General features: G+C 42.8%; 1 protein-coding gene across 1 annotated transcript; it reads left to right on the top strand.

Annotated features, from left to right (window-relative positions):
• The first annotated feature begins 21,346 nt into the window (after nt 1-21,346).
• On the top strand, nt 21,347-26,310 carry LOC110498119 (radical S-adenosyl methionine domain-containing protein 2-like). The gene is made up of 6 exons (XM_021574714.2): nt 21,347-21,885; nt 22,044-22,205; nt 23,186-23,415; nt 23,560-23,709; nt 25,500-25,532; nt 26,019-26,310. The coding sequence occupies exons 1-6, from the start codon at nt 21,540-21,542 to the stop codon at nt 26,181-26,183; spliced, it is 1,086 nt and encodes a 361-aa protein (XP_021430389.2). The 5' UTR covers nt 21,347-21,539; the 3' UTR covers nt 26,184-26,310.
• The last annotated feature ends 401 nt before the right edge of the window (nt 26,311-26,711 follow it).

Here is a 26,711-nt window from a genome sequence, read left to right as displayed (position 1 = left end):
TAACAACTACTCTACCCTACAGTATCATAACAACTACTCTACCCTACAGTATCATAACAACTCCTATACCCTACAGTATCATAACAAATACTCTAGCCTACAGTATCATAACAACTACTCTACCCTACAGTATCATAACAACTACTCTACCCTACAGTATCATAACAAATACTCTAGCCTACAGTATCATAACAACTACTCTACCCTACAGTATCATAACAACTACTCTACCCTACAGTATCATAACAACTACTCTACCCTACAGTATCATAACAAATAGTCTAGCCTACAGTATCATAACAACTAATATACCTACAATATCATAACAACTACTCTACCTACAGTATCATAACAAATGCTCTGCCTACAGTATCATACAAACTTGAATATCACTTGATACTAGCCAAGCGAACTGAAATAACCTGGGAGACGACGAAAAATGAATCTATGCGTTAGACACATCTCATAGGGTATTATAATGCATTTGTAAAACATTATGAAGAGGGTGTTAGTAGGAAGTCCTGCCATGAATCCTTTTGTCAGTCAATTGCAGCAGCACGGCCTTAACTTAAGTGGTGGGTGACAGGGCAGGATACAGTCTCCCATCCGATCCATCCACTTTGGATGTCTATATCTCATCTCCTAAATGATTTCCTGAGATGTCACTCTAGTTAGGAGACCTCAGCGAGAGGAAGAGTGATTGAAGTTCAGACAGAGCGTAGCATGGGGATTTGGGATGAGAGGGAGGGAGAGAGAGAGAGAGAGACAGAGAGAGAGAGAGAGAGAGAAAGAGATGGTTGTTTGTCTTTTGTCTTTTAAACATAGATAGATAGAAAATAGAGACAGGGGACAGGAGTCTCAGCCAACCTGACCCATCTGTCCATGAGTGAGAAGAGAGAGAGAGAAGAGAAAGAGAGAGAGAGTCGCAGTGTGTTTTCACCAGGATCACGGTGTCAGATTCTCTGACAGCAGTGTTGTCCCTGAGCAGTCAGTCAGTAACAGAAACCGACCAATAGAACAGTAAGGAGAGCCGAGTAGACTTTTTTCATATTACAATGTTGCGCTGTACATATTCATCACACAAGTCAGCCAACTATTCCACTCTAGTAGAGTTTGTTTTTGGGGAGCTCAGCTCTCCTATTGTCTTTGACCATTTTACCTCCTCACTCAGTCTCAACAATGTTATCGATGTCATGGGTTGTGGGGCTCTCACTGACTCAGAAGTGCTGTGTAGGATAACCTTGTAATAATATCTTCAGCTTTTGTCGCTAACTCTCCTTAAGGGGGGACCTATAGGTCACAGTTTGTCAGATGTTTTTGAGATTTGGCAGTTGTGGCGTCTCTTTTTGGGTGAGAGTTACTACACTGGCATTGAACACATCATTTGAGTAAAACTGTAAACAATGGTTATCATTTGATTACATCTCAATGGGATGTATACGGAATGTTCAAGATCCTTTCCTCACGATACATTCTCATTATGTCAGGCTTCCAAACATAAAAGTCAATCAAACTTTAAAAAACAATTGCGAGATGAACTGTATGTCCTCTGGTCATTAAGGTTTGAATAAAAATGTAACAAAGACTCCCCACTTTTAACGTTCATGGGATCTCCATCATACTGCTATTCCAGTACACCAATGGTTAGACGGAATGAGAACACTCTATGCATGCAAATGCATACAATTCTTAATTTGGTGGCAAACATTAACTCAGCATTTACATTACTCCTCCACAAATACCCTTAAAACATTTCAGAACAACAAGTCATTCTAATGGGAGGTTATCCTCCATTGGCTGTTTATTCTCTTCTGTTGCTATGCTTACAGGTTCCTTTAAATGACATGAGGAAGTCTACACCTACAGAGGTGAGTAGTGTGTAGCAAACCACTTAACACCATTACCACTGGGTTACTCACACAAGATTGACCTTTAACTTTGTGAAACAAAATCAGAGTCCATGTAGTCCATGTACTACATAGTAGCACATACTGTAAGTAGCTAATAACTGCACCATCTTCTGTGAACGTTGGGCCCAGCTTTTACTTCTCAGGTAATTGTAAGGTCACGGGTTCGGGAAGAATTCACGGCCCCACTTATAACACTACAAGCCTGATGAATATACACACACGCATGCTCGCCCACATACACACAAAGACACACACACACAGAAATGCATGCACGCACACACACACACACACACACACACACACACACACACACACACACACACACACACACACACACACAGACACAGACACAGACACAGACAGACACAGACACAAACACACAAAGACACAAAAGTACACACATCATGCGTGCCCACAAACACACACACACAAAGACACGCACACAAAGAAACGCACGCATACACACACACAGAAACGCACGCATACACACACACAGAAACACAATCAGACACACACACAGAAACACAAACAGACACACACACAGAAACACCAATCTGATTCACCTTTTCTCTCTCTCTAACACAGTAGCACAATGAACCACCCCAGCCTGATATAGTAGTACAGCTGTTATAATATAAACACCATACTGCAATATGCATTATTTCACAGTGGGATTAATCAGTGGGCTTGGCATGGGATAGCTCTGCCAGGAGACATCAGACAAACCCTGCCTGGCTGGCTGGCAGGCATTATACCCTGGAAAGCCAGCCAGGTAAGAGAGGAAACAACTTGCTTCAGGTGCCTGATCTCCCAGCGGAATCCATATTGATTACACCTTCTACAGCACGTGCACAATCTCCCAGCGGAATCCATATTGATTACACCTTCTACAGCGCTTTCAGTATCTCTGCACTCTGACAGTGCACCGGCGAGGAGAGATGGATAAACGCTCTATCATTGATGTATAAAAGGATGTTTGGAAGGCAAGTTGGGGAGTTCTTTTTACGGGTGTACATACATTGTAGGGAAGTGTTATTGGGTGTCGTGTGGAAAGATACTGTATCTAGGAAACCTAGAATGTTATATACTCGTTTATTATTTGACAATGTTTTTTGGCAACAGACTCATCTGGAAAAAAAAGTTTTTAAATGAAAATGTATCTGAGATTGACAGCACTCGCAGCAATGCGAAGAGGGAGTCAGACTCGGGGAGGTATATTTCCAGAACACCTCCAAGGGCTGTTCACTTCTTGACTGTTGCTTCTGAAGACTAGTAGAGGAGGAAGAGGATGGAAAGACTAGCTTCTTCATGTTGAGCTCCCAGAGGTAAAGGCTGGTGGGTATATGGAGCTGTTGATTATTGAGATGAACAGCTATAAACTCAATATTTTCAGAGGGAGCGGTGAGAGGACTGTAAAGTAGGCAAATAGCTGCTCTCTGGCTCAGGAGAGCTGCAGGGTGAGCCAGGTAAATGGGTGGAGGGGGATTCAAACGGGTTAGTCAGGATAAGGAACTAGAATCTAGCAGTGGAGATATTTTTTTTACTCCACAGCCCTGGGGCTTTTCTTTCTCTCTCTCTCTCTCTCTCTCTAGCTCTCGCTCTTTCTCTCTCTCTCTCTCTCTAGCTCTCTCTCTTTCTCTCTCACTCTCTCTCGCTGTTTTCACAGTCTGCGACAAAGGCGGTGAGAGAGCGAGATTGAAATGTGATCTATACGCATAGTCCCAGGTCATTTGGAACGATAAATTGTACTCATTAAACATGTACATGTAGCTTAGCACCTTGGCAGCCAGTAAACATGCTGCCTCACCTTATGCAGAAGTTATAGTGTACTAATTGAGTACAAGTTTCATGTATGTGGTAGAGCAAACATTATCTAGTGATTGATTCATATTGTGCAGTATTCTTTGGAGATCTCTGTTACTCTGTGCACTGTAATTTCTTCTCCTCTCTCTCTGAAAGCAGTCTGCCCCCCCCCCCCCCCCCCCCCCCCCCGCACCACTGTGGTAGTAGCAGCGTCTTACAGAGGATTAATCAGAGAGGAGTCTCTCCCCTGACACTGTTACAAGAATCTGGGATCGGGTTGCTCTACTTTTATTTAGGTGTTTTTAAATATTTTCGCTATCTGAGAGCTTAGTTTGCTTTGACCTCGCCATCAGGGTGGCTTGTCTCACAGACACTCAAAAGAGAGAGAGAGAGAGAGAGAGAGAGAGGGGGGGGGGAGAGCGAGAGAAGGAGAGAGAAAAAGAGAGAGAGACAGAGGGAAAAAAGAGCGAGGGAGAGAGAGAGAGAGAGAGAGAGGGATAGAGATCAAAAGTATCCAAACAAGTAGCGAGCGCCTCTGCTTTCTGGTGACAGTTGACACTGATGAATTTGGAGACATGCCTAAGCATTAATGGCACTGAAACAAAAATAAACCATCTCCAAGTATAAAATGAGACACACACAGCTACGGAGGAGAGAAGACGGCAGCGTTGTCTTTGATTTATCCCTCTGGGAGAGGCAGGACGATATGTGTGGAAAGAAGAAGAACAAACTCCACAGTGCACAGGGAACATTCGCTACTCACCACAGGAAATCAATTTATTTGAGAGGGCAGCCTGAACTAAAAATAGGGAGCCCCTAACAATACGCAGAATTAATTGCCCAGATTTTGTAGAGAGAGCGCAAGAACACGGAGAAGACTCTAGAGAGCCAAAGTTTATTCTCTGTCTTGTTTTTGTGTCTGTGTTATGGAAATATTAGTGCAGTCGGTCTGTCATGTTTTTGTTTAGTGTTTTTCTACTTGTCGGCTGATGTCAGAGCTCCGCTGTAGCGAAGACTTCCTCATTTGACAGTGAAAGAGGATGTGTGTATGCCTGTCCGTCTGTGTGCAAGCGTTTGTGTGTGTGAGCACTGTGTGTAAATGTCTGTGTGCATGTGTGTGAGGGAACACCGTCTGTGTGTGGGGCCTAAAGTGAGCCAACGTGAAGCTTTTAATGAGATCTCACACCGTGTTTAAATATTTAACAACGCCTTGTGTAGCCCCTCCAACAGCCGACAGGGAAGTCAACCGGCGAGGTTTCATTCCATTACCCCCCACCATCCATCCCCACAAAATATGAAAACTAGACTAGGTCTGGAAATGAGATTGGTATTGGTATCTCTACCTGAGAAATGATATGGACACAGAGCTGTAGGTAAAGTGATGAATTATGCATTCAGAAATGTCAAATTAGCTTTTTCATGTGAAAGATATTCAAATGTGTTGAGAAAGGAAAAGAGGTTAACTGAGAGTCATAAAGTAGGACCAAAATCTAGAAACGCAAAGAAAATGTTGTAATTTACAGTAAAATATCAAGACACACTTGTTTCTATCCTTCAATCAATGTCAAAACACTGTCCCTTGATCCACTGCTTCACTATTTGTCTCTCCATATTGAGGTGTTTGGAGGAGCTGTCCCCCACTGATCCTGTTGGTGCTGGGGGAGGAGCTGCGGCTGCCACCCTCCCACTGTGTTCAGAGGGCAGAGTGGGGGAGGAGGAGGAGAGAAGGGGGAGGCAGGGCCTATCTGCCAGCTGGAGGAGTCTGAGGAGAGCTGGAGGATTGTGGAACCACCGAAGGAGTCCCGCCTCCCCGTTCCAGCCTCACTTCCACCTTACCCAGACAGACAGAGCCCATCCCTGCCTGTCTGCATGGGCCAACTCGGCCCCACCCCTTTCACCACCCCCCGACTCCATATCACTTCATCTGGCAGCCAAGTCACACCCAGTGGAAGGGTCCATGCCAGGGCACCAGACTTCCCCCTCTCCCTCCCCTACTACCACCCCCATGTCCTCCCACTCCCCTCCAAACCCTGCTGCCCCCATCCCTCCTCTCCACACCACACTCATTATTCATGTTCTGAGTGACAGCTTTCATTTGATCTATTACTTAGAATGGGACCAGGGCTGCTGTGCTGCCGCGTCCCGTCTGGATCTTTCATTATTTCAGGGAGGGTTTTCTCCGGCTGGGTCTCTGTTGTGCAGATGAAATATTGAAGGGAGTAGTGTAGTGGAAAGGGCCTCCATGCAGGGTGAGGTAAGGGCCAATGCTGGGCTATAGCTGTTCTTCTCAGACAGACCTCTCCTTCCTTTATCCAGAAGGTGGGCACTGAGCTTCACCTTGATCTTAAACCTGTGCTACCTTCATGGATTTATAATGTCCCCTTGAATTTACTTCTAACAAATGTTAGACTTTTTTTGTTATAGTGTCATCTTGTTTGGATTGTTTGCACTTAATGCTGACATGTGTCAGCCCTCATTTACGTGCATTTACCGGACCGGTCTGTCAACATTTACTGGACCGGTCTGTCAACAATTACCGGACTGGTCTGTCAACATTTACCGGACCGGTCTGTCAATATTGCAGAGGAAAGAATGGGCAATTGGTTTGGCCCTTTTGACAAAGGACTGTGTTCACCTTGACAAAGTACCAGGCCTTCAACTAATAAAAACTAATAGAAATCACAGTTCTTAATTGGACATTGAGCTGTACGGTTGCTTTGGTATACCGAGTTGAAGTGGATCATTATTTGTTTACTGTTTAAAATCTTCATTAGCTAAACAATCGTAAACTACACCTGTCGTAACGACTACTGTATTGTGTTTTTAATGCATGTACGATGTATGTGTTTGGGTGCAGATGTGGATCTGAATTTGATCACCCAGTTGCAGGTGAACTGTCATGCAATACAGGACATTATTTTACTGCATTTCAGGATTTTCATTGCCTGTATTTTAGGTTTAAAAAGGCTTCTGAAGTTTGTAATTTCCACTTTCAATATCAGACTTGAATTCCCTTATGAAACATGTATCAACCCCTACAAAAATGTCTGTTAATTATAATCCACATAATAATTCACATTTCCTGTTTCTGCAGGATTATTCTCCTGTTGTAGCAAACTGCCTCAAATTTAGATCCTACAACTGTGGGACTTCATTAAGCCTTAGGGTAGAACATTTGGCCCGTGGCATTACTGGCCCGTGGCATTACTGGCCCGTGGTATTACTGGCCCGTGGCATTACTGGCCCGTGGCATTACTGGCCCGTGGCATTACTGGCCCGTGGCATTACTGGCCCTTGGCATTACTGGCCCGTGGTATTACTGGCCCGTGGCATTACTGGCCCTTGGCATTACTGGCCCGTGGCATTACTGGCCCGTGGCATTACTGGCCCGTGGCATTACTGGCCCGTGGCATTACTGGCCCGTGGTATTACTGGCCCGTGGCATTACTGGCCCGTGGCATTACTGGCCCGTGGCATTACTGGCCCGTGGCATTACTGGCCCGTGGTATTACTGGCCCGTGGCATTACTGGCCCGTGGCATTACTGGCCCGTGGCATTACTGGCACATGTCACTCTGCTTTCCTACAACATCCTTTTATTGTACTCTTGAGACACTGTGTTGCAAATTTTTACATTTTATATTTAAAAGGAATGTCTATAAAGAGCTTTTTCTCTGAGTAACTGCTTATATTCAATAAACTTTTAGTCAGACTTACAGTAAATAAGTGGAAACCTTACCATATCTACGCTCTAGTGATACTGTGTATAAAATGCATGGATGCTGATACATTTCTCACTTCATCAGGATTTTAGCCAAGGACATTCAATTTTCACTCCTTGTAAAGCCAATTGATTTGGCCTATAGTAGACACCTTTGACTTATTTGAATAATTTCAACAAACAACGTAATTCCTTGGATATATGATATATCCCTAATGATGGAACCTCTCGGGTCACTGGAAACAGTGAGTTACAGTAATTGGAAGAAGATGCCCATGCATGTGGCTTGTGCTGTGCTGGAGCAAGGAATGACATTGATATAGAGCGCTCCATTAATTGCCATATGAATAAGGTCCACAGCCGTTGCCTCTCTGCTGATGCATCCCTGTAGAAGAGATGGGTCACTCTGTCTTCTCCGGCCCATAGCCTTGCCAAGCTCATAATTACTAAAACCTCTAATTAATCTTCCCATCACCGGCAAAATACAGCTTCCTACTATATAAATGAGTTAATGTACCTGTATGTGTTTAAGTGTGGGTGGGTGTGTGCATGGGTGATAGAGAGAGAGAGTGGTTGTCTTGTGTTTCAATTCCTGGGTCCATATCGATACTTCAAAAGGAAAACACAGAACTAGCTGTGGCGGCCTGTTTAACTGAAATAGAAGTGATTGATGAAAATACAAACCCTCCCTTTCATTTCCTGAATTTCAGGTCTAATAAAAATGGTTGTCACTGTGGGCAGTCTGGCTGCATATCCCTAAGTATCACTACTGACGGATTACAAGGGCATTCATAATAACGTTCCTCCCCAGCTCACTGATGGCAGTCGGACAGAATAGGACATGTCATGACACTCTGGTCGGGGTCTTGGCTCTGTGCGTGTGTACGTGTGCAGGCATGCTTGTGTGTGTGTGTGAGAGTGTGTAGTACTGGCCCTTTGCCATATAAGGCTTATCCCCAGTCCATACACTCTACACCAAGGTTCTCCAACGCTGTTCCTGGAGAGCGACCGTCCTGCAGGATTTCACTCCAACCCTAATCTAGCGCAGCTGATTCTACTAATTAGCTAGTTGATAAGCTGAATCAGGTTAGTTACAACTGGGATTGTAGTGAAAACCTACTAGGGGGTTCTCCTCCAGGAACGGGGTTGGAGATCCCTGGTCTACACCCTGCTATTTTCTCACTAGCCCTGCATGTCTGTGTCAAATCAATGGCACTCTACTACCACCTAGTGAAACACAATGGAACAGCAGCCACCCGGGGCAAGACTGGGAGAGGAGGAAAGGAGCTGTTCACAAGTGGCATTTGCCCCTAATTAAAAGCAGAACTTGTTGGAGCACTTGGTCTGCAAAAGGACTGGAATCCACTATGACGCAGGCAAAGCCCACAATCTGGTGGCAAGCCTCCTCCACTCTGCAGACGAAGTGAATAAGCAATTACAGTATGTCCCACAAATCACCACAGCACTTACAAACTGGATCAGCAGAACTTTTGAGATGGTGTACCAAATTAATTGTTTTTCCTGATCACATGACCCTACCTGGAAAAATGAAAAACTCAGGGCCCTTTGGATGAGTAATGCTGTAAAATTATGGTCACAATGGTTTTCTATACTTGTATGTCCATTTTAGACTGCAAATTTATATGCCTTTGCCTAGTCCATCTATATAATGTAATATATTTCACACAATAAGTACCAAAACATATGGCAGCCCAAGTGGACATTGAGCAACCGTAAGAATGATAGTCTACAAGATTATAGCACACAAATAAACAATCAAATTATAGGGTATGGACAGGTGATGGACTGAGTCCCAGAGTCCAGACTGTCAAGAGTGATCAACAGTGGTCTTCCTTGAGGATAATTACTGCTGGTTGAACATCTGGTGAGCCCATGTGGAAAGCATTTGTCCCAAATGGCACCTTATTCCCTATATAGTCCACTAATGTTGACCAGAGCCCTGCTCATAAGAAGTGCACTATGTAGGGAATAGGGTGGCATTTGGGATGAGGCCCATGATGTCAGTGGGGAGGATGAATGAAAGTTGTCATCGACCAGTCTGACTAGTAGCAGTGCGTTTAGACCAGCTTAATGGAGCAGACCAGCTCAGCAACTAATCACTTGTTCTTTCCTCATCAGCTGGTTGCCCTAGGGATGGTAAATGATTGTAAAATGTTTGATGGGTCAGGCTTAAAACCAAGCGGACCTGACACACTCACTCAATGAGGTACAGTTGTGTTTGTGTCTGTGTGTGTGTGCGTGCGTGCGTGTGTGTGTGTGTGTGTGTGTGTGTGTGTGTGTGTGTGTGTGTGCGTGCGTGCGTGTGTGTTTTTACGTGTGTGTGTGTGTGTATGTGTGTGTGTGTGTGTGTGTGTGTGTGTGTGTGTGTGTGTGTGTGTGTGTGTTTTTTACGCATGTGTGTGTGTGTATTTACGTGTGTGTGTGTGTGTGTGTGCGTGCCTGCGTGCGTGTGTGTGTTTTTACGCGTGTGTGTGTGTGTGTGTATATGTGTGTGTGTGTGTGTGTGTGCGTGTGTGTGTGTGTGTGTGTGTGTGTGTGTGTGTGTGTGTGTTTTTTTTTTTACGCATGTGTGTGTGTGTATTTACGTGTGTGTGTGTGTGTGTGTGTGTGTGTGTGTGTGTGTGTGTGTGTGTGTGTGTGTGTGTGTGTGTGTGTGTGTGTGCGCACCTATACAGTCCACGGTTAGTTCTGCTCATCTCACCATTTCAATAAGGTACTGTGTGTAAGGTACTGTGTGTTATAAACTGCTGTAAAGCCTCTGTTCCAGTATCTATACACACAGTACATTGAAGCAGTGGGTAATGTGTCAATGCATTGGAGTGGAATGTGCTCTGTCTATTTACTGTAATGAAATAATATGCACTACTTAACAGTTGAAGTCGGAAGTTTACATACACCTTCGCCAAATACATTTAAACTCAGTTTTTCACAATTCCTGAAATGTATTGCTAGTAAAAAAAAATCATTGTTTAAGGTCAGTTAGGATCACCACTTTATTTTAAGAATGTGAAATGTCGTGAAATGTGAAATGAATAATAGTAGAGAGAATTATTTATTTCAGCTTTTATTTCTTTCCTCACATTCCCAGTGGGTCAGAAGTTTACATACACTCATTTAGTATTTGGTAACACTGCCTTTAAATTGTTTAACTTGGGTCAAATGTTTCGGGTAGCCTTCCAAAAGCTTCCCACAATAAGTTGGCTGGTGTAACTGAGTCAGGTTTGTAGGCCTCCTTGCTCGCACACGCGCTTTCAGTTCTGCCCACAAATCTTCTATAGGATTGAGGTCAGGGCTTTGTGATGGCCACTCCAATACCTTGACTTTGCTGTCCTTAAGCCATTTTGCCACAACTTCGGAAGTATGTTTGGGGTCACTGTCCATTTGAAAGACCTATTTGACACAAAGCTTCAACTTCCTGACAGATGTCTTGAGATGTTGCTTCAATATATCCACATAACTTTCCTCCCTCATGACGCCATCTATTTTGTGAAGTGCACCAGGCCATCCTGCAGCAAAGCACCCCCACAACATGATGCTGCCACCCCTGTGCTTCATGGTTGGGACGGTGTTCTTCCACTTGCAAGCCTCCCCCTTTTTCCTCCAAACATAGCGATGGTCATTATGGCCAAACAGTTCTATTTTTGTTTCATCAGACCAGAGGACATTTCCCCCAAAATTACAATCTTTGTCCCCATGTGCAGTTGCAAACTGTGGTCTGGCTATTTTATGGCGGTTTTGGAGCAGTGGCTTCTTCCTTGCTGAGCGGCCTTTCAGGTTATGTCTATATAGGACTCGTTTTACTGTGGATATAGATACTTTTGTACCTGTTTCCTATAACCTCTTCACAAGTTCCTTTGCTGTTGTTCTGGGATTGATTTGCACTTTTTGCACCAAGGTACGTTCATCTCTAGGAGACAGAACTCATCTCCTTCCCGAGCGGTATGAAGGCTGCGTGGTCCCATGGTGTTTATACTTGCGTACTATTGTTTTTACAGATGAACGTGGTACCTTCAGGCGTTTGTAAACTGCTCACAAGGATGAACCAGACTTCTTGAGGTCTACAATTGTTTTTCTGAGGTGTGGGCTGATTTCTTTCAATTTTCCTATGTTGTCAAGCAAAGAGACACTGAGTTTGAAGGTAGGCCTTGAAATACATCCACAGGTGCACCTCCAATTGACTCAAATGATGTCAATTAGCCTAACAGAAGTTTCTAAAGCCATGACATAATTTTCTGTAATTTTCCAAGCTGTTTAAAGGCACAGTTAACTTAGTGTATGTACACTTCTGACCCACTGGAATTGTGATACAGTGAATTATAAGCGAATCTGTCTGTAAACAATTGTTGGAAAAATGACTTGTGTCATGCACAAAGTAGATGTCCTAACCGACTTGCTAAAACTATAGTTTGTTAACAAGACATTTGTTGAGTGGTTGAAAAACTTTTAATGACTCCACCCTATGTGTATGTAAACTTCCGACTTCAAAAATGGAGGAGGCTGGTGGCAGCGGGAGGAGGTAGGGAACTGGTCGGTCTGCCCAATATAATGGATCAAAACTGGAGGAGGAATAAAAATAGCATAAATAGGAAAGTATACCAGTTTCATTTGAGGACCAGGATGTTGACAACTGTGCCATACAGATTGTAAAATAGTTGGGAAGAGATTTTTGATGTACCGATTCCATATGAGTTGATATATAAAACAACGCAAGATTCAAGACTTCATGCTTTTCAGCTAAAATTATTATATAGAATTCTTGCCACAAACAAAATGTTGAATATTTGGGGCATAAAATCATCGAAGATCTGCAGATTTTGTTGTGAGGATACAGAATCAATAGACCATTTATTTTGGTATTGCTCTCAGGTAGCCTGTTTCTGGTCTCAGGTTCAGGAATGGCTGAAAATGCATAGCATTGATCTAAAATTGACACTAGAAATAGTGGTGTTAGGAGATCTGGAGAGACTGGGTCAGTCAATTACTAATATACTAAAAGTCTTAGTAAAAGTATTTATCTTCAACACGCAATCTGTAGATTATAATAGATAGATTCAAATTGTACGTTAAACATCATAGTATAGTTGAAAGATATATGTTGCGTAGAAACACGAAGTGGGTGGCCAGCAGAGAGATGGGGTGGGCTGAGAGAAGCTGAGGGTTGGGGTGGGCTGAGGGAAGCTGAGGGTTGGGATAGGCTGAGGGAAGCTGAGGGTTGGGATGGGATGGGCTGAGGGAAGCTGAGGGTTGGGATGGGCTGAGGGAAGCTGAGGGTTGGGATGGGCTGAGGGAAGCTGAGGGTTGGGATGGGCTGAGGGAAGCTGAGGGTTGGGATGGGCTGAGGGTTGGGATGGGATGGGCTGAGGGAAGCTGAGGGTTGGGATGGGATGGGCTGAGGGAAGCTGAGGGTTGGGATGGGCTGAGGGAAGCTGAGAGATGGGATGGGCTGAGGGAAGCTGAGGGTTGGGATGGGCTGAGGGAAGCTGAGAGATGGGATGGGCTGAGGGAAGCTGAGGGTTGGGATGGGCTGAGGGATGCTGAGGGTTGGGATGGGCTGAGGGATGCTGAGGGTTGGGATGGGCTGAGGGATGCTGAGGGTTGGGATGGGCTGAGGGAAGCTGAGGGATGGGATGGACTGAGGGAAGCTAAGGGTTGGGATGGGCTGAGGGAAGCTGAGGGTTGGGATGGGCTGAGGGAAGCTGAGGGATGGGATGGGCTGAGGGAAGCTGAGGGATGGGATGGACTGAGGGAAGCTGAGGGTTGGGATGGGCTGAGGGAAGCTGAGGGTTGGGATGGGCTGAGGGAAGCTGAGGGATGGGATGGGCTGAGGGAAGCTGAGGGGTGGTATGTGGAATTGGAGACAAGTGGGAGTGAAGTTGCTGTGTGAGAGAATGATTGTCAAAAGTTAAAGGGGGAAAAAAGTTCAAATAAAACATAATTAAAGTACATTTGAATGACACTAAGTGGCAGTGTTTTTACAACTAATGCCGGTTTACCTGAGGCTGATGCAGTGCAGGTGTTTGTACACATATACACACACTTTCATTCAAATAAACACATACAGGAACACATACATACATGTAATAGTGCCAGACATGCACACAAACATATACAGTAGGCATTGCTGTTGTGATTTCAGTTGTCCTTGATGTCCTGTTTTAAATGTATTATTATTATAATGTTGTTGTTTTTTGCATTGTTGTTTGCTGTTTTCTTCTGTCTTTTCCTTGTTTCTCTTTAGTTCATTTTCTTGGTTGTCGGTGCATTGGGGGGTTCTTGGGGGTGGGGAATGGAATTCATTGTTTTGTTTTATTTTCCGGGCGGAGGGGACTGTGGCAGGGGTCTAGAATGGTTGAGGGACAGCTATCGGGCGGAGGGGACTGTGGCAGGGGTCTAGAATGGTTGAGGGATAGCTATCGGGCGGAGGGGACTGTGGCAGGGGTCTAGAATGGTTGAGGGATAGCTATCGGGCGGAGGGGACTGTGGCAGGGGTCTAGAATGGTTGAGGGACAGCTATCGGGCGGAGGGGACTGTGGCAGGGGTCTAGAATGGTTGAGGGACAGCTATTGGGGAACTGTGGGGGGATCTTGGAGGGTTCAGGTTTCACAAGATTGTGATCATGTAAAAGGAAACTATGACATATATTTTATATCACTATCATGCACACGCACCCTCACACATAAGGATGGCTCTGTTGCGGAAAGACTGATACATGTTTGATAGTGTCTTGATGCTGTATTGTTTTTCCTTCATGTTCTAATACTTTAATGTTACCCCTTCCTTGTGTTTTTTGTAATAAATAATAATATATAAATATATATATATATATTTTTAAACTTCCGCCTTCAACTGTATGTCTACTCACGTCAGTGCAGTGGTGTCACCCTTGCTGTATCATACTCTGTTACAGTTGTTAACTGAAGTACAGTTTGGTCGGAATTTCAGTAATCTTACTCTTTTGGTTGAAGTAGAGGAGGGATAGATGAAGAGGAAACACTGTAGGAAGGTTGGACACAGGGATCAAACCCCGGCCTCTGGGGGTCAACATGTGTTACCACTAAGAGTGTGAATGTTTAAACATTAAAACATTTTAACTAAATTGGGATAATTTAAATTAAGAAAATTCAGGACATACAAAAAAATTATAAATAATCTCTAACCAATTAAATGAAATTTTCACAAAACCTATTACTTTCTGTGTTATAGCCAATAGGCTATAAAGGCCTTGGAAAGTTGTGTAATTCAAATAAAACCAGAGAGTGAATTTGGTGAATTTGCAAGGCGTGCAAGACAAGAATTGCGAGATGCAGATTACCAACACATATGAGCATGTTTCTGCCTGTCCCTCTCCTCTCCCTTCCGCTGGCCTGCTCTGTCTCTTTGCTAATGATGCAAGTGTGTGTTCAGTCTTCGGTCTGTTGCACGTTGAATGTCCTAGTCTATTCATGGCACCAATGTCGGCGAGATAGAGAGGATCTTTGGGCCAGTCTAGAGAACACGGGGTAGCCTACCCTTCATTTTTGCCTCATAATATGAAATTACACTACATTACCGGTAGTCTTTATTGCCCTCCAAACAATCCATGATAATCGGAAATTTCAATAAGCATTTCTCTACGGCTGGCCATGCTTTCCTCCTGGCTACCTCACCGTACCAATCCCACCGTACCTTCCGGTTTCTGAGCTGGTCATGGGTGCACCTCAGCCACGCTCAAGGTACTAAACAATATCATAACCGCCATCGATAAAAGACAGTACTGTGCAGCCGTCTTCATTGACCTAGCCAAGGCTTTCGACTCTGTCAATCACCGTATTCTTATCGGCAGACTCAATAGCCTTGGTTTCTCAAATTACTGGCTCGCCTGGTTCACCAACTACTTCGCAGACAGAGTTCAGTGTGTCAAATCGGAGGGCCTGTGGCCGGACCTCTGGCAGTCTCTATGGGGGTACCACAGGGTTCAATTACCCGCCCGCCCAACTAGCATTACTACCCTGGATGGTTCTGACCTAGAATATGTGGACAACTACAAACACCTAGGTGTCTGGCTAGACTGTAAACTCTCCTTCCAGACACATATTAAACATCTCCAATCCAAAATCAAATCTTGAATCGGCTTTGTATTTCGCAACAAAGCCTCCTTCACTCACGCCATCAAACTTACCCTATTAAAACGGACTATCCTACCGATCCTCGACTTCGGCGATGTCATCTACAAAATAGCTTCCGATACTCTACTCAGCAAACTGGATGCAGTCTATCACAGTGCCATCCGTTTTGTTACCAAAGTCCCTTATACCACCCACCAATGCTACCTGTATACTCTAGTCGGCTGGCCCTCACTACATATTCGTCGCCAGACCTACTGGCTCCAGGTCATCTATAAGTCTATGCTAGGTAAAGCTCCACCTATGCTCCACCTACGCGTGCTATGTGTAACTCTGTGTTGTTGTTTGTGTCGCACTGCTTTGCTTTATCTTGGCCAAGTCGCAGTTGTAAATGAGAACTTGTTCTCAACTAGCTTACCTGGTTAAATAAAGGTTAAATAAAAAAGACAAAAATGGATTACCCTTTTCAGACATTTTGGAATGTGGCCCCTTGAAAGCGACTCAGCTACGACATATCTGTTTGCCTGTCTGTTAGGGTAGGCTACACTACGGATTTTTAAATGCCGACAAGAAACATTCTCTGGAGAAATGAATGGGTATTTTACATGTCAGTAAAGGAATGAGGTTGCTGAAGCGGGACAAACAATCATCACTAGACGACCAGCACTGCCAATCAAATAATCTTGAGCTGCTGCTCGCAGATTGTCTCCCTGTTGTCTGGGCAGAGACCAATCTCTCCTAAAAAAGTGCTTTAAAGTTAGTTAAATACCGTGATTTACCAAGACATTTAGTAGAAATAAAACTCAGCTAGCTACCATACCATAAAATACGTAATAAAAAGCAACACAACAGCACATCAATCAGCGACGTTTATTGTTGTCAGAGAAACAATGCAGAACATTTAATGCCAGAGCAGAATTCTATTGTGATTAGTTTTTTTTGTCCAGGGCCATAACTTGGGTTTGAGTTTTAGTGAGGTCCTGAAGGGGGTGGGTCTATAAGCATCTATTTACCAGTTATGCACTCATTCTCCGAGAGTCGTTTTTTGATTGTTTGGGAGATATCTGTAGACACGGCAGGAGTCGCCAGATGGTTTTAAAATTGCCTTTTGTCTGGCATCTCGCAAACACACTGTCAGCAGCATCTCAAGTTGACTACTGAGCCGACTGTGAGCTGGGGTAATTCCTTTCTCACGCCCTTGGCCACTACCACGAGACGGCAAGAGAGGTGCATTTGCTGCTAAAAAGGCAAATCCGGGAGGCTAATTCAGGGGACACAGGTGAACATAATGAACAAACCACTGTTTACGATTCCACTCATTCGCAGAGGTAGACACGATTAGAACTCAGTCAGATTGAGAATATAAGCATTCTGAGCTTTGATCAACGCTGGGAGAAATGTTTACCAGCAATTGTTTTATTTTTGTACAAAACATATATTTTGAATTATTATTTATTTTTTCAAATTATACAACATTACAGAGGTCCGGAACTCGGTGTGCTCATATGTAGTTACTGCCATGACCGCCTTGGCTATGGCATAGGTTGCTCTGTTGTGCCACAGTGCCAGTACCTGGGAGAATGGAGAGTACAGGGAAGTAGTGGGTTATAGTGAGCCTCAAAGACCAGCGATTACGCCTGGTGACTACTTGTGGTGTTTGGTGGTTATTGACAGCTATATTTACCAACTTCAGGTTTCATTTCGTTCCAGTTAAATAGCAGAAAACAAATAATTCACTCGACATTCATCCCGGCTTTAGACTATGGTGATATGGTCTATACGAATGCAGTGTTGAAGCCTTTGCAATACGCTTAAATACGGGTGATAGGTTAAGTACACATCACCACATTCTATATCAGAAAGTAGGCTGGCCCTCTCTAATGTCTCGTAGATCAAGGCGCTGCTCTCGTTTTGAGGCGCTGCTCTCGTTTTGTTACTAAAACCCTCTTTTAGATTTTTTTTGCACCTTACTTGTTGAATGATCTCCAGAGCTCTCAAAGGTTGGATGTCTCCGTGCCACTAGGACAGTTCAGACAGCTGATTGGTGACTTTTACTGAGGAATGTGTTTATTTTCATGATGTGTTTTGTAAGTTACATTTCTTCAATTGCTTGTGTCATATTGTACGTTTTTATTGCGTTGGAATTGTGAATATGATTGTGTGCAGGGCTCCCTTGCAAGAGGCCATGGTCTCAATGGGATTCCCTGATTAAATACATTTTAATAAAATAGTGACATAATATGAGCCAGTGTAAGGACAAATTGCTACAAACGGGGAGCACTTCACATTTTAAATAAATTATCCATTAATGTCATTGAACAACGTGAACAATGCACATGAGTTGAAGTTATGCACATGATCCCTACCGTACAGAAACGATAACATATCTTTCAGAAAGAATAACATATCCCAACTCATCAAACTTTATCCAACACCAAAACTCTTTGATGCTGTCCTCAGCTGTCTACAATGACAGGTGCTTGTTTGGCCTCCTGGCCTACCTGTCCAGCTGTCAGGTAATTCCAAAGGGTGTAGAAAGCCCTGTGGATGAGGGGAGGGAGAGGGGGGGCTCAGCATCGAAGCGGCGCTCCATGGGGACAGAGCCTGGGGAGGGGATTCCAGGGCCTCCTTCAGAGGTTTTACCAGAAGAGGAGTGAGAAGAGAGAAAACTGAAGCATTGTAACTGACTGAAAGACCACTCAGAATTGTATGTCCTGATTACTGTGACAGCATTCAGTATTGTATGTCCTGATTACTGTGACAGCATTCAGTATTGTATGTCCTGATTACTGTGACAGCATTCAGTGTTGTATGTCCTGATTACTGTGACAGCATTCAGTATTGTATGTCTTGAGTATTGTGAGAGCATTCAGTATTGTATGTCCTGAGTATTGTGACAGCATTCAATATTGTATGTCCCGATTACTGTGAAAGCATTCAGTATTGTATGTCCTGAGTATTGTGACAGCATTCAGTATTGTATGTCCTGATTACTGTGACAGCATTCAGTATTGTATGTCCTGAGTATTGTGACAGCATTCAGTATTGTATGTCCTGATTACTGTGACAGCATTCAGTATTGTATGTCCTGATTACTGTGACAGCATTCAGTGTTGAATGTCCTGATTACTGTGACAGCATTCAATATTGTATGTCCCAATTACTGTGACAGCATTCTGTATTGGATGTCCTGATTATTGTGACAGCATTCAGTATTGTATGTCCTGATTACTGTGACAGCATTCAGAATTGTATGTCCTGATTACTGTGACAACATTCTGATTAATAGGACGAGGAGTGTTCCCTGATCAGCATGTGAGCTGACCTGGGAAAACTCCTGGCCCTACTGATAACCTTATAGTAAATAGAATTGCTAGGACAATAGTGAAGTAGAGATGATGTTAATCTGTAGCATCTAATCCCTCCACGACAGTAAAAGGAAAGATCCAGCACTGCCTTGGACTTTGGGAGGATGTCACCACACTGCAGATGAGAAGCAAAGGAGATAGAGATACAGAGATTCAGTTTCAGTAAGCCCAGTTTGAATATCATGTTATTCCTCTGTCCACCACTGGAGTGTGACATTGCTGGGCTTTTGTTCATGTTATTCCTCTGTCACGAAGTATATAGGCCTATACTAAATATATTTATTGTTTACTATATAATGACAACTACTCAAATACATGGCACCATACGCCAACTGATTTGAAACATGAACGTTTCACTGTTCAAACCTGTTGTAGAACTTTGTAGGCATCCTCAAAACTGTGGAACATATCAGAGTTGAAGGATGACACTCCGGCTTTTCAGCAGGTTAGCCTGTCCTCTCCCAGCACAAATAGAAGCATACATATGCTGCTTTCAAGACAACTGGGAACTCTGAAATAACCGAGGTCTAATTATGAAGTTGGTGATCTTTAGGTCAGAATGTTGGAGCTCTAGAAAGATGTCAGAGTTTCCGACTTGGAATTCAAAGTTAAATGACTGTTAAAAAATGTTTTTCCCAGTCGGAGCTCATATTTTTTTTGTTGAGTTCCCAGTTGTCTTGAACGCACTAAAGTCGGAAGTCCGAGATTTCTGTGTTCGAAGTTGTTTTGAACACGGCAATAGACTGGGTCAATATGAAACAGCTTGCCCAATAATCCTTCAGTCACTGAGGACTTAGATGCGTAGGGTACCGGGGGATAACTAGCCCCATGGGGTAACTGCCCTCCCCCCCCCGGTAATACATACGAAGACCATAAGATGTCACCAAATGATTTCCCCAACACTTTCCTTGGCTGCCACTACTCTTGCTCAACAAAATGTCCTCTTTGTCATCACAACTTTTGGAGATATAAAAATAAAATAAAGTTGTTGATATATTCCAATTAAGTTAGATCTATAATTAGGGGCAACCCCCCCTTATGATTATGAATGTGTTTCTACCTGTCATATAGACAATGACTAGCCCAATTAGCACTAGTTTGTGCTAACTTGCTAGCTGACAACTTCACTAGCAGTAAATGCTAGCCAGTTAGCTAGTTAGCATAAGCTGCTAGGAGTGCTAGCTAGCAACCTTACTACCAGATCGATCGTCTGAGATAAAATACGTAAAAAAGATAACATAACTTAATGCGGTTAGAAATGTTTCCACTAGTGACTGATATCTTTACAGCTGATGTTACACTGTTGTGAAACCTTATGCCATAATATTCAGGTAACTGTCACCACTGGGGGAGTTATCCCATGGGGGGTGGCAGTTTCCCCAGTTCTTAAAAAAAAACAAAAAAAACGTCCCTTTTCAAAAAACAGCATTTCATGAAAGAACTAAAAAAGTGTAAACTGTAGCCATTTTTTGCCTTTATAGTTTAAGCCAAAGCAATACCTTCATCCACGTACAATTTCTTCCAAACCTTGCTTTTTTTGTGTCAGAAATTAAGATATTTTACATCAGGCTGAAATGCTGACATTTCAAAACCTTACATTTGGTAACCCTTATGATAGTTTATTTTTGCTCTCCTTTGCTCTTTGAATTGTGTTATCGCTGTGGACATGGAGTGAGTAGCATCTTTCATCAGAATCGAGGACATTTCTGAACATGTGTGGCACCTCGTTGCAATGCTCGGCTTGTAGTGCGAAATAGATTGGGTCCGATTTCGTATCGAATTAAACTGCTAACGCATAAAAATACCAACCACTAACCAAACCCGGACATTATGCGTCTTCCAATATTTAATCAAAGGCCGAGCAAAGTGCATTTCAGGTGAATCACAACTCACGCGCACGGCTAATGATTTTGGAAACTGAGGGGGAAATGAAACTTGAAGTGCTGGACAAGCAATCCGAAACTTTAGCCAATTTGAAACTTGATGCAATGTCGTACGGAGATGATGTTACGTTTCTCATAATTTCGGAAACCGGGACCTACGAATTATGCCGCGTCCTTAACCTAGTCTGAACTAGGAAACTCGTAAATGTCCGATTTGCTATCTAGTTGTAGTAATACACATGCTACGTTCAACGAATTAGCAAGTCGAACATTTCAGAGTTGACTAGTTCCGACTAGCATTTGAACCCGGCATTAAAATTAATGATTTGTATTGAGCTTCCTATTGTTTGATTCGGATACTTCCCAAATGTATAACTTGGGATCCGAGTCTTCCGTCTATGTTACAAGGTTGGACATTACCGGGTTTCCGACAGGACATGAACGCGGCATAAGTGCGCCTGTAGCTGTCAAGTTCTGTTCGATGCCGTCACATACATTAAGCAAACACAGAGGATCACCTCATTTGCATGGTACTTTAGGACATGACAGCCTTTTTCCATGTAGGCATGTAGGACTGCATATGAATAAGGTTAGGATTTTATATTCAACATTGTAACTTTCGTTTTCCTTATTTGCAAATAGAAACTGTTTTGACCAAACGTCATGAGACGCGTCACTTAGGCCATTGCGGTAAAAAGGGATTCAAGCTAATCCTACATCAGAAGTTTCAACATGACAGATAGCTGGAGACTAGCAATGTCGTTCTCTACTCAAGTCGTGTTTGTGAAGATGTCCCTGCAGCTTTGCATAAGTAACATCCAGCACATCTTTGCAACTGTCCTGGCATGGATAGGTGTGCGCGGTCCGCAGGTGCGGTTGACATCTACAGGAAAAGTCAATCTAGTCAAGGTGTTGGAAAATAATATATCTCAAACAGCGACAACTCCAAGCAGTGTCAATTATCATTTTACTCGACAGTGCAATTATAAATGCGGTTTTTGTTTCCACACGGCAAAAACGTCTTTTGTCCTGCCCATTGAAGAAGCAAAGAGAGGTTTACAGCTTCTGAAGCAATCAGGTAAATTAGCCAAAATTAGCCAATGTATTTATGATATCGCAAAATCCCTATATAAATTCACATGACATGTTATTACATTATTATTACATCCTATTTCTAACTAATAATTTCTTATTCAGTGTTTAGAATTCTGAATTTCATAATTTTTTTTTTTGCAGGACTGGAAAAGATGAACTTCTCTGGTGGAGAGCCTTTCTTACAGGACAGAGGGGATTTCTTGGGTAAATTAGTCCAGTACTGCAAACAAGACCTCCATCTCCCAAGTGTCAGTATTGTCAGCAATGGCAGCCTGATCAGAGAGAGGTGGTTCCAGAAATATGGTAAGAGGGTTTTCATATGAAATAAATAGTACCAACATTACGCTACTTACTGGTCGTCATTATATCGAACAGCCACCATAATAAACGCGGTGCGGCAGGGTCTAGTGGTTAGAGCGGTGGACTAGTAACCGGAAGGGTGCAAGTTCAAACCCTCTGTCGTTCTGCCCCTGAACAGGCAGTTATAACCAACTGTTCCTAGGCCGTCATTGAAAATAAGAATTTGTTCTTAACTGATTTACCTAGGTAAATAAAAAAAACTGAGTTTTTAAACTAATCGCAAGACTTCCCGGAACCCCGACCAAACAGGTTTATAAGTCAATTAGATAAATGAACAATTCTAAAGGCACAACCTAGATTCGAGACAATGTGTACTTAAGTAGTTGAACATGTTATTTACCTCGTGAAAGTGTCAAACGGACACGTTTTAATTTTCTTCAAAAACAACATGCGCAGTTTGGCGTGTGACAACGCACATGCGCAATTTGGCGCCTGACAATCGTGTCACGATTGAGGCACGATGACGTGTTTCTATTAAGAGCTTGCCTTTGACGTCACCTACAAGTGTGATCGGGGATTTCTATTGGAGAAGCAGTTTTAGCCAACTTTACTGTCTGCTTGAATCTTCATTATTCTCATGCAAAGTCTGGTAAATAAGTTCATTTTATTTACACTAGATGTCAGCACCGGGTTAGTTTTGATATGAGGTCACAACTCAGAGAAACATTTCACTCTTTAAAATGTTTCCCAGTTGAGTTATAAAATGTTTGGACACATTTTCAAATGCATGATTTGATCATCACAGTGTTATTAAAAACTACTTGTTGATTTTTATCTCAATAAATCTTAACTATCACATGTTCTAGGCTATGTCATAAATTGTATGTCTAGATGTTAATACATTTTGAATACATGGGTGTTTCAAAATACAATTCTTTGAGATTATGTCAGTTTTAATATCAGAACTCTTCTTGTCCTCACAGGCCAATACCTGGACATTCTGGCCATTTCCTGTGACAGCTTTGATGAGGACACGAACCAGACTATAGGCAGAGCCCAGGGCAGAAAGAGCCACCTTGACAACCTCATCAAAGTCCGGGAGTGGTGCCGGGACTACAAAGTGGCATTCAAAATCAACTCTGTGATCAACACATTTAATGTGAATGAAGACATGAGAGAAAACATTTCTGAACTCAACCCTGTACGCTGGAAGGTAAGGGTGTTCCAATGCATTTACAGTACTCACCAGTAATACTGTATCTGTGTTGTGAATAGTGGTTTCTTCTCCTACCATAGATGTAAGAAATTAGTTGTATGGCCTTGACTTTGTGTGTGTGTGTGTGTCTACTGTGTCTAGGTGTTCCAGTGTCTACTGATCGATGGGGAGAATGCTGGGGAGAACAGTCTGAGGGAGGCAGAGAGGTTTGTCATCAGCGATCAGCAGTTTCAGGACTTCCTGGATAGACACAGCACCATCAGCTGCCTGGTACCTGAATCCAATCAGAAGGTATGGGACTGAACTGTTATTGATATTATGATGATTGAACAACTACTATTCCTTGTAGTTTCAGAATGCTATTAATGTGTAGAGTAGGCCTAGTGTAATCTACTAACTAAATTAATCACGTACAGAGCATTCGGAAAGTATTCAGACCCCTTCCCTTTTTCCACATTTTGTTAGGTTACGGCCTCATTCTAAAATGGATTCAATAATTTTTCCCCCTCACCTACACACAATTACCCATAATGACAAAACGAAAACAGGTTTTTAGAAAATAAATACCTTATTTACATAAGTATTCCGACCCTTTGCTATGAGACTCGAAATTAAGTTCAGGTGCATCCTGTTTCCATTGATCATCCTTGAGGTGTTTCTTCAACTTGATTGGAGTCCATCTGTGGTCAATTTAATTGATTGAACATGATTTGGAAAGTCACACACCTGTCTATATAATGTCCCACGGTTGACAGTGCATGTCAGAGCAAAAACCAAACCATGAGGTCAAAGGAACTGTCCTAGAGCTCAGAGACTGGATTGTGTCGAGGCACAGATCTGGGGAAGGGTACCAAAAAATGTCTGCAGCATTGAAGGTCCCTAAGAATACAGTGCCTCCATCATTCTTGAATGGAAGAAGTTTGGAACCAACAAGACTCTTCTTAGAGCTGGCCGCCCAGCCAAACTGAGCAAACGGGGTAGAAGGGCCTTGGTCAGAGAGGTGACCAAGAACCCAATGGTCACTCTGACAGAGCTCCAGAGTTCCTCTGTAGAGATGGGAGAACCTTCCAGAAGGACAACCATCTCTGCAGCACTCAATCAATAAGGCCTTTATGGTAGAGTGGCCGGACGGAAACCACGCCTCAGTAAAAGGCACATGACAGCCTACTTGGAGTTTGCCAAAAGGCACCTAAAGACTCTCAGACCATGAGAAACAAGATTCTCTGGTCTGATTAAACCAAGATTCAACTCTTTGGCCGGAATGCCAAGTGTCACGTCTGGAGGAAACCTGGCACCATCCCTACGGTGAAGCATGGTGGTGGCAGCATCATGCTGTGGGGATATTTTTAGCGTCAAGGACTGGGAGACTAGTCAGGATTGAGGGAAAGATGAACGGAGTAAAGTACAGAGGGATCCTTGATGAAAACCTGCTCCAGAGGGCTCAGGACCTCAGACTAGGGCAAAGGTTCACTTTCCAACAGGACATTGACCCAAAGCACACAGCCAAGACAATGCAGGAGTGGCTTCGGGACAAGTCTCTAAATGTCCTTGAGTGGCCCAGCCAGAGCCATGACTTAAACCCAATCAAACATCTCTGGAGAGACCTGAAAACAGCTGTGACCCTCCCCATCCAATCTGACAGAGCTTGAGAGGATCTACTGAGAAGAATGGGAGAAACTCCCCAAATATAGGTGTGCCAAGCATGTAGCGTAAGACACAAGTAATCACTGCCAAAGCTGCTTCAACAAAGTCCTGAGTAAAGGGTCTGAAAACTTATATAAATGTGATGTTTCATTTCATTTTATAAATTTGCTAAATAATCTAAAAACCTGTTTTCGCATCATCATTACGGCATATTGTGTGTAGATTGATGAGGATTGATTTAATCCATTTTAGAATAAGGCTGTAACGTAACAAAATGTGGAAAAAGTCAAGGGGTCTGAATACTACCGAATGCACTGTATATCAGACCTATCAGACGCAATATTGTCCACAAAAAAAACAACAGTCTATGACAATATTGTACATAATACAGAATAGTTGTGACATTAACATGTTTCCTTGTTGTCTTATCTTGTCAGATGAGAGATTCCTACCTCATCCTGGATGAATATGTAAGTCCTTTTCATCAATCTGTTATTTTACGTGATACTCACACTACCTTCCAAGTCTTAGCAAGCCCTTTAAAGTAGACAGTCCTTATCCATCCGTCCTCATCCATCAGTCCTCATCCATCAGAACTATTGAACAGCCATCTAAATGCTCTCATCGATTGAGATGTAAAGACATGCACCTTCCCATATTAAGTCCCAGAGTAGTCTATGACTTCAATCTTTAATCAGGGGATTTACAGGCTTTGAGATGGGTGAAAGGAGATGTGGATTTGCAGATATTTATGTTAGTATTAGACATGAGGTTTCATAGTAGTGAATTACTTTGATAATGAACGACCGTGTTAAGATTCTCTTTTCTGAGCCGTTGGTAACACGTCATAATAACTTTCCTTAATAAGCCTTTATAAATGCTTATACATTCTTTATAAATGATTATACATTTTCTAAATGCTTATGAATTATATGTTTTGATGTGCTTTTTTTTAGATGCGTTTCCTGGATTGCAGAGAGGGGAGGAAGGATCCATCCAAGTCCATCCTTGATGTTGGCGTGGAGGAGGCCATTCAGTTCAGTGGCTTTGATGAGAAGATGTTCCTAAAGAGAGGAGGGAAATATGTGTGGAGCAAAGCTGACATGCGGCTGGAGTGGTGATCCACACATTGTAATCAATTCCACTTTTTGTTTGTACTTGTGTGTGTTTTTATTTGTATAGACAGTTGTATTTAATGGATAACATAAATAGGAAAACAAATAAAATAATAACTGTAGGCTACACCAACATTAGTTTCCATTCATACAAAGTGTCAGGTAAATTTCCACAGTAGATTTGCTGTGGTAAGCCAGGAAATACTTGTATTCAATTGTATGGAATGCTTGTCAAATAGATAAATTGTCCTTAGTTCAAAAAGGGACTACATTGTTCTGATGATAATACCAACCAGAGGGTGAACATATCTTTGTTTGCAAGCAGGACTAAGGTAGTACCAACATCGTTTAGGGAGTGGTAATGAGGTGACCAATAATGGTTGCAGTTGAGATCAGCTGTGTGGGCAAATTTAGAACATATTGATAGCTGGTGATAATCTAGTGACGTCGATGGTTGCAATAGACCCCTTGTTATTTGATTATATTCCAATACATTCTTTAGGCTATCCATTAGCCTATCCATTCTCACATAAT

The sequence above is a fragment of the Oncorhynchus mykiss genome, chromosome 19, assembly GCF_013265735.2.
Source record: "Oncorhynchus mykiss isolate Arlee chromosome 19, USDA_OmykA_1.1, whole genome shotgun sequence".
NCBI classification, from domain to species: domain Eukaryota; kingdom Metazoa; phylum Chordata; class Actinopteri; order Salmoniformes; family Salmonidae; genus Oncorhynchus; species Oncorhynchus mykiss.
This window is presented reverse-complemented; position numbering and strand designations above follow the sequence as displayed.

What these genes read in the sequence shown, in the direction of transcription:
- LOC110498119 (XM_021574714.2), top strand. Translation starts at nt 21,540, where the DNA reads ATGACAGATAGCTGGAGACTAGCAATGTCGTTCTCTACTCAAGTCGTG. An exon ending in ACAGCTTCTGAAGCAATCAG is followed by an intron (nt 21,886 to 22,043) that starts GTAAATTAGCCA and finishes TTTTTTTTGCAG; the next exon opens with GACTGGAAAAGATGAACTTC. An exon ending in GAGGTGGTTCCAGAAATATG is followed by an intron (nt 22,206 to 23,185) that starts GTAAGAGGGTTT and finishes TTGTCCTCACAG; the next exon opens with GCCAATACCTGGACATTCTG.